The sequence below is a fragment of the Etheostoma spectabile genome, chromosome 9 (assembly GCF_008692095.1).
Source record: "Etheostoma spectabile isolate EspeVRDwgs_2016 chromosome 9, UIUC_Espe_1.0, whole genome shotgun sequence".
Classification (NCBI taxonomy): Eukaryota; Metazoa; Chordata; class Actinopteri; order Perciformes; family Percidae; genus Etheostoma; species Etheostoma spectabile.
This window is the reverse complement of record NC_045741.1, coordinates 15033665-15042287: the sequence shown is the minus strand read 5'-3', so window position 1 is coordinate 15042287 and position 8623 is coordinate 15033665. Positions and strand designations below refer to the sequence as shown.

General features: G+C 39.6%; 1 protein-coding gene across 1 annotated transcript; it reads right to left on the bottom strand.

The window, feature by feature from the left end:
* Positions 1-175: 175 nt before the first annotated feature.
* Positions 176-7515, bottom strand: ddx49 (DEAD (Asp-Glu-Ala-Asp) box polypeptide 49). The gene is made up of 13 exons (XM_032524747.1): positions 7245-7515; positions 6511-6634; positions 5903-5988; positions 5632-5753; positions 5364-5551; positions 4673-4813; positions 4209-4284; positions 3698-3774; positions 3475-3572; positions 3277-3351; positions 2594-2682; positions 2348-2419; positions 176-1265 (listed from the first exon to the last, which is right to left on the bottom strand). Exons 1-13 carry the CDS (start codon positions 7357-7359, stop codon positions 1089-1091), a joined length of 1440 nt encoding a protein of 479 aa, XP_032380638.1. The 5' UTR covers positions 7360-7515; the 3' UTR covers positions 176-1088.
* Between the last annotated feature and the right edge of the window lie 1108 nt (positions 7516-8623).

Below are 8623 nucleotides of genomic sequence, written 5' to 3'. Positions count from 1 at the left end.
ATGTTGGAATATTTTAATTTTTAAAAATAAATAAATAATCAGGCCAGGTAAAGATGAGGTCAGTGAGTTTAGTAGTTGGGTGGTTGAAAAAAAGCCACCTTCCTTCTCTGTGGAGTAAAATAAAATGAAGGCTGGTAGAATTTATTTTTCCTTCTGTGGACTTTTCATTTGTGCAAAGTTGTTTTGCCGGCATTATGTATTCCTTGTAGAGTTCCTCTGGAGATTTATGTGGATCCTAAACCCTCTTCCTGGAGGACTGTGTGAACCTGAACCTTGAGTTGATCCAAACTTTGCTTTTGTCTGAGGATTCGCTGCTTTGCGTGTGTCATGTTTTGTTTAGCTAGGTGTTATTTAGCCATTTTGTGTAGTTTTACTAAAATCTGTTTTTGTAGCAACTTGCTGACCACAGTAATGAGGCGGACGCCGTTTCCTGTCATTAGTTTTGTATCTCCTCCTCAAACTTTCCGAGGGATTGTAGTTTTTTAACTCTTCCAGGAAAGATGCTTTCTGAACAGAGTAAGAATGTACTCCACTGTTGTTTCTCACCTGCTTCTTGTTTCAGCAGACAATCATGTTACAAGTAGATATTGCCATGTTTATTTGACTTAGAAATAATTCTGTTTTGTTGACATTGTGCAAATCTATTGTGCAATGAATTGGTATTGCACGTCAACCTGTTCCACTGAGATCCTAACATGTTAGAGCTTTCAGAACCTGCTGCCCGTGATATTATTGCTTTAGTGTTTTCCCATCTTCTGAGCCACAATGAATTGCAACATGTGCAGTGATCATTGAAGTGATTCAGTTGTGAATGAGTTGTTGCATACATTTGCATCCAAACCCTTATGACAACAGGCAGAGATCGAGAGCTCAATGTGATGTAAATACCTATCTGAAATATATTTGCAGTGAAGTTTCATCACAACATGGTGGTTTCTTGTTAAACTGAATCAATAAAGGCTGTCAATTTGAACAATTTTGATTATATGAAATTCAGCACAAGTTCAAATTTACTTGCAGATCGCCACACACAAAAATATTAGATATAGTACAGTAACATCTTTAGTATATACAGGGGTCACAGCAGTTCACGCTGTTGCCTGTGCTGCCTTTTTCTTTTTCATCTGTTTTCTCTTTATCAGTTTTTTTTTCAGCTGTCCATGTTTCTGTCTCTGAATGCTCTCCTGGATTTTTAGTTTAAATTTCTTCTTCTGGCTCCTGATCTTCTCCAGCTCGGCTTTTCTCTTAGCCTCGAGGTCGGGATCCTGAAACGGCAGTTTGACCACAAATCAACAACAGGCCAGTTGAACTCGCACGGTCAGATTCTCAGAAGCTGTTTAATCATCCAAGGATATTTGGTACCGATTGTTGGGAAAATAGACAAAGCTGTCACTTAAAGCAAAACTCTCGCCAGAAAACAACCTAGGGTCTTTTTGTGAATGAACCCGAGTCAAACATTGGTTTAAAAGCATAATTAGGATGGATGTGCTACTTTTAAGATTGAGCGTATTTTCTTTTTTTGGTCAATTGGCCTTTTAAATGGTGCTAGGGTCACTACTATGACAGCATCAAAATCCCTATTTTTAAAACACTGAAACTTTGATCCAAGTATCACCCAGGGGCTGTACACATGAACTTGAGCGTTGAGAACATTGTGTACACAGTTACTGAAGAGTTTTTGAACGACTCACTTTAGCTGTTGGTTTTTCCAGTTGCTGCCATCTTGCCAGTCAAAGAGTTTGTGTACACAAACAATGCTCAAGTTCATGTGTAGAGCCTCTGGTGCTATTTTAAGCAACGTTTCAGTGTTTGGAGTGTTTTAAAAAAAGTGATTTTTGAAGTTATCATAGTGACCCTAGCACTCCCATTCAAAAGACCATTTGACCCAAAACGAAAATACGGTAAATCTTAAAAGAGGCGCTTCCATCCTAATTATGCTTTTAAACAAAAGTTTGACTAAAATACGTTCACAAAAAGACCCTAGGTTGTATTTTGGCAACAGTTACGCTTTGAGTTGTGGCTTTAAGAAATTGTTGATTTCCAGAGAAATTTCTTTGAAAGAACCCCAGTAAATTTATAAACTTAATTTACCATGTGTTGATGTTTTTGCATGTTCAGCTGAAGAAGTGTAGGAAATAAACTGCCTACATTTTACCTATAATTAGTACCAAATACTTTACAAAACACCTTAACGGAAGTTTACAGCTACATATTCGTTCCTCTCAAGGAAATCACTCTAAAATAAACAACTTGACGTTTTGTTTCATCTTGATAGTATTTACACAAACTTTGTTTTGTTAAATGTGCCAACTGGGTAAAGAAGAAGAAAAAAAAAAAAAAAACTTACCTTCCCCTCCAAGATCAGCTGTTTCCTTTTGTTGATCTCCTTTTTCTCATCAAAGTCTGTCGACTCAAGTTTCTACAATGCCAAAAAACATAAGTCATTTTAGTGTCTAGTCTGAAAAATCTAAACGGCAATGACTTACAGCATATGTAAAAGAAATAAAACTGTTTTATGTACTGGCTCTGACAAATCCATCATTAACATATAGTCCTCCAGAACACTGAATATGAAGATAAGAGGCGTCCGTACTATTTCAATCTCCCGTCTGGTCACGTTGACCTGGGTGAGGATCTTCAGGACTTCTTTCTCCTCTACAGGATACTCCTTCAGCTTTGTCTCTAATAACAACAGACAGTTTTTGTTGAGTTACACCACACTTTAAATACTGGAGGCTTACAACACATGTATTTCGAGCTTCTTGGGGTTGTTGTCAGGTGGTTAAGACTAGGGCTGTTTCCGAAAGTCAAATATAATTGGAATAGTAAAAAAAAATATATATATCTATTTGAATGCTGAAATTGAAAAATGTGATTTTATTTTTTATAAATATGTTGAATAACCTTAGCTAATTACCCTCTTCTCATTTTGACCAAACCGCATGTGAAAAGGAAATGCTTTTGTAAGATCACGTCTGATCAACAATACGTTAGGTTAGCGGAGTGAGAAACAAGGCCTTGTGAGCATGTAACGTCAGTCCAGGGGGCATGGCAGGCTGCGGCTGGAAATCAGTAGGACTGGAAACAGTTTTAAAATTGACATTTGCCGAGCCAAAAATGCTTATGTTGTCATTAGTAAGCTCGTTCTTGTTTCCTAACTGCAGCCACCAGTACAGTTCAGAACAGAGTTGGCTGAGCTCGGAAAACACACACAAAAGGAAGTTTTTTTTCCTGTGTACTACATTTTAATTCTGTCTTTATAACCAAGTAACTTACGAATCTGTCCTTCGATAGAGTGGACCAGGTGGATGTCGTACTGCGTCACCAGTGTGATGGACACTCCATTCCTCCCTGCAGGGGAAGGAAACCTTGTCATGCACGAGCTGCATTTATTTTAGAGGTTTAATGATCCAGAGTGAGTCATCAACTGGGCACACTTGGATGATGTTGGTGTTTCTGAAAGTTAAAGGTTACCTGCTCTTGCTGTTCGTCCGACTCTGTGGATGTAGATCTTGGGAAGGCCAGGGGTGTTGTGGTTGATGACGACCTGGACAGTTGGAATATCCAAACCCCTGTGAATCAGAAAACAAGAAGGATGTCAAAACAAGACGATTTCAGACTGAAACTGAAGTTTAATAACATGAGGAAGAATTGAATGTGGATGTTCAACTTTTAAAAAGGTGTTTAAAAAAAATACCTGGCAGCTACGTCTGTCGCAACCAGGATTTTGAAGACGCTGGCCTTGAACTTGGCGAGGTTTGCAAATCGTTGTTTCTGGAGAAGATAAAGAGCAGTTGTTCATTCTGAAGGCCCCATTTAATCTGCTCTAATCCCTTACACTGATTTTTTTTTTTTTATATTATCACCATGGCTTTGTACTCGTTTCTGCCTTTTTCCTTTTAATGAGGCAAATAGGATTTTCCCACCCAACACTAGCTTGTCGTGGAGCTCTGAGCACCGGCAATAAGGGACACAACACCCATGTTGGAGGAAATCTCTGCTCTCCCCTTTCTCTCACACAAAAGCAAAGTCAAATTCTTTGAATGTGCAAACTTAATTGACTAGTTAAACAGATACGGATACAAACTCTCTGATGCAGAGCCCTTCATAACCCATCCTTCAGCAGGCCTACGGTACTAAAATTCACTAATGCTGTTTTCTCCCTGTGATGGATTACATTCAAATTTTGTGAGTTGCACTAGTCTCACCTGTTTCATCATGGAGTGCAGGGAGATGGTTGGAAAGTTAAATTCCCGCAGCATCATGGTGAGAACTTGGCAGTCCCTGAGTAAGAAACCACAAATTGTTCATGCTTGTTCATGTGAACCACTTTCAACCAACATGTACTGTACATGCACAGAAACCTCTGGCTGCTGATCACACTCAGGTTCAAGTTTCAAAGACATAACATTTCACCTTATAAGCTAAATTTCTGCTCACCTGTTTAAAAACAAAAGACAAACATGTATGCTATTGGTAAAATATTTTGTCCCACTATTACACTACTAATCACAACCCGAAACTGCAGCGTCAGCAATCATAATGGAGTTCAACAGCACACTGGTAACATTACAAGTTTCATATCAGCTTTAGAAACCCCTCATTGCATTAGGGTAAGATTGTACTGGCATGTACCACATATGTACATTTTAATTACTTCTGGGCTTCTTACTTGCACGTGTTGGTGAAGATGATGATAGACCAGTCGTCATGCTCATCAGTAAACGTCTGGATCAAGTGGACCAGGTAGGCGTCCTTTACCTTCTCGGGAGTGAGGATGTACCTCTGGTCTAGCTCCTCTACTGTCCGTGTCCTGTTAACAAGATTGTGATCTTTTCACTGTGTCCTATTCAAATCCATCTTGCACGAGTCCAGGCCTGAATCCATACGGCTCCAGGTTTGCTGTTCTGCACTATGACGTCTGACCTCTCTGGCAACAGAAAATCTATCTATATCAATCTACTGTATATACATAGATATATAGATGTACAAATATACATCTATATATACACACAGTATATGATAGATATATAAATAGATACATCTATATAGATGATAGATACTATAAAATTATATAGGTAGATATTCTGTTGCCAGAGAGGTCAGACGTCATAGTACAGAACAGCAAACCTGGAGCTCTATGGATTCAGGCCAGTATTCATGCAAGATGGATTGTAACATTATGTTGGATACATTTTTCCCACTGGATACACCTGCAAGGGTTTGTAGCTGCTTTGTAGGCTACAAATACACTGAATACACCCCTGCAAAAAAAGTTTAAAACAGATCAAAATTACACCTGCAAGGTCCTGTGAATTTGCTAAATATTTCTATAAACAGTCTTTAAGCAGCAGGTTACTCACTCTGACTTGCTCTCCCAAAAGAAAGGTTTGTTCATGGCGATGTTTTTCAGCTCGTGCAGGGTGTCCGTGAGCGTGGCGCTGAACAGAAGCGTCTGCCGTTTAGCCGGTAAAGTAGCCAGGATAGTCTCCAGGTCTTTGGTGAAGTCAGTGCAGCCCTGCTCCAACAGCCGGTCCGCCTCGTCCAGAATCTGGACAAACACATAAAGACGATGTCACAAACTGTTGAAACATTGTCCAATCCTCCGTTTGCGGTCTGTCCTGAACTCACTAGAAACTGGATCTTGCTCATGCTGAAGGTGTCGGAGCTGCGGATGTGATCAGCCAGCCGTCCGGGCGTCGCTACGACTACATGTGGCTGGTTGGACAGCTCCAGTGCCTGGCTCACCATGTCTGTCAGTAACAAAGCAGCGACACAGAGGAGAGGGTTAGACAGAATTCAACAGTAACAGTAGGCAGCCGTGTTTCATTTCAGTTTCTGCAGCAGCGATGCAAGACCGGTACTTTGAAACCCCAGCAGACTCTCAGAATAAAGGATATACCCATTCCACCGACGACGATGCAGTCTCTCAGACCCAGTGGCTTCCCCAGGACTCGAAACTGCTCTGCAATCTGATAGGCCAGCTCCCTGCATGACATCACATATACAACACCATCAGCTGGATGTATGGGAACATATTTCTTACAGTGCTCTTAATCTTAAGTATCAACAACACATGCATTATGGATCTGATAGAAACAAAGATTTATTTGAAACATGTTTTGTATTCTGCTGTCGTCCTGAATTAAAATCTAAACAATCTGTGTTGAAATCCCGGCTGATAACCTTTAAAGGAAAGTCATTATCCTGAATTTGTAGTTTTGGAAAAAAACTCTTTTCTCAGCTGTATACATTATTTAGGATCTGAGGCTTATAAGTGTATCTGAAACGCGTAGGACTCGAATATCAGGATTATTCAGTTTAGAGTCATTGTGCTTTTATTTTTGATAGACTGACAACCTGTCCTTCACCACTGATGTTTTAGATCACAGAAACATGTTGACTGAATTTCTAGAAATATCTGGAAATTACACAATCTGACAGGAAGAATAGCCATTAAACAACTAAACTCTCTCTCTCTCTCTCTCTTTAAAACTACACAGCACTGACCTGGTTGGAGTGAGCACCAAGCAGAAGATGCCATATGGGTCCTCTGACAGTTTCTGCACCACAGGTAGCACAAACGCTGCTGTCTTCCCACTTCCGGTCTTCGCACAGCCCATACAATCCCGACCTGGTAAGAAAAACACCGTCATTCACCTGCTCTAAACTCTGGTGAGTAGTACACTTGTCATGACTTGAAATGATTTTACTTTAAAGTATAAAAATACTTTTCTCATCATCTAAAAAAAGACCGATCATGTATTATATCTCTGCGCTATCTACAAACTCCCAGACATGGATCCGATCATATTTTGAAACATTTATTGATCCATGTATTTTTCTGGCAAATTTGGCGGCAGTCATATGTGAAAAAAAAATATTATTTATAGCCGACTACTAATGTGTATTTTGAGGTTGAGAGTAATGGGGAAACAGCGGCCTTATTCCTGACTTCTGAATCATACCTCTCAGTTAAAAACTAAAACTAAATTCAAATAATAATTTAACCGGAACTAAGAGCTGATAGACACGTGTATCATAGCTACATTATACACAATGGTATTTGCTCATTTGGAGTATTGATCTCCTTCCAGGTGTTTGCCTTGCCTGATCATTACTGATCATTTCACTGATAACTATTTCAACAGAGATCTGCATGACCTGTCGCGACTGTTGACTGGGATGTTTACATGACAGGTAGAGGCCAGGGTGATATGTCTCTACCCTGAAAGCTGTCTTACCTTCGAGTATGGGCGGCATGCAGTTTTCCTGGACAGCAGTGGGCTTGTTGATGCCCAGCTGTTTACACTGTTTAACCAGCCAGTCTGACAGACCCAGCGACGAAAAGTCCGCCATTACTGACTTATCTCGTTCTCTGAGGCTCGATGAGTTCTTCTGTGCTCTTTATTTTACAAAATAATCCCTCAACTTTAACGTAGAGTAACAAAACATCCTCGTGCGTGTGTTACACGTCGCTGTATGATTACGTAACAGCACTGTCTTCTTCTCCTAAGTCCCGGCAGACTGGAGGTTGCGCAGGCGCGTTGGCTGCCCTCTGCTGGTCAAATGTCGATGTTGCCGTCAACACGATGAAACAAGTATTTTTTTGGCTCTGGAGAAATTTAAAATGTTGGTCACATATTTTGATGAGCTGACCCCACCTTTATCATAAACCAATGAGCTTCCCCCCACACGTGTAACGGCGGTTAGTATTTTATTACGGTCGCATATGGATGTTGGTAGTATCCTGATGTTTTCTTAATACATCCATCGTTGTAGACCTGTCTTGTTCAGTGGTGGAAGAAATAGTCAGATATTTTACTTAAGTAAAAACACAAATACCGCAGTGTACAAATACTCTGGGGAAAAAAAGTAAAAGTTCTGCATTCACACTTTACTTTATGCTTTAATTAAAAGCACAAAAGGAGTAGCATCAAAAAGTAAATGTAGACTACACTTTATACAGAATGGCCCATTTCAAAATAGGTTCTATTATTTTATTGAATTATAATTATGATTGAATTATAATTAGTATTACATTACTTTTTAATATTGCAGTTGGTAAAGTTTTTTAAAAACTAAATATACAGTAAACTGTCAGGTTGCTGGTGAATGTCGTTTATTATATTTTCTAAATCTACAAAGTAGCTATTAAATAACGTTACTAAATGAATGTAGTGGAGTACAAAATTTTCCTCTGAAATGTAGTGAAGTAGGAGTATAAATTAGCAGAAAATGGAATTTAAGTACAATACCTCAAAATTGCACTTGGGCTAAGTGCTGTAGTTGAGTAAATGTACTCTTCACCTCACATCTTTTATCTAGTTGACCCTTCACTTGGGAGCCCTGTGGCATAAATGAGCAGATGGCCCCAAAAACCCCACCACCATCTTGTTGTGCATTGTGTATGTATTCCACACATACATAGGCTGATCAGCTAAATATAGGAATATGCACCATGTAAGCAGAACACAAACCATTCACTCTTAGATATGGCATTTGTCAGCTGTGCCAATGCAGTTAGTAATCAAGCTTTGTACAGTGTTACATAATGATCTAACGGGGCACATATACACCTCCACAGTTCCCTAGATCTGATCTCTTTCAGCTTGTCCTGCCC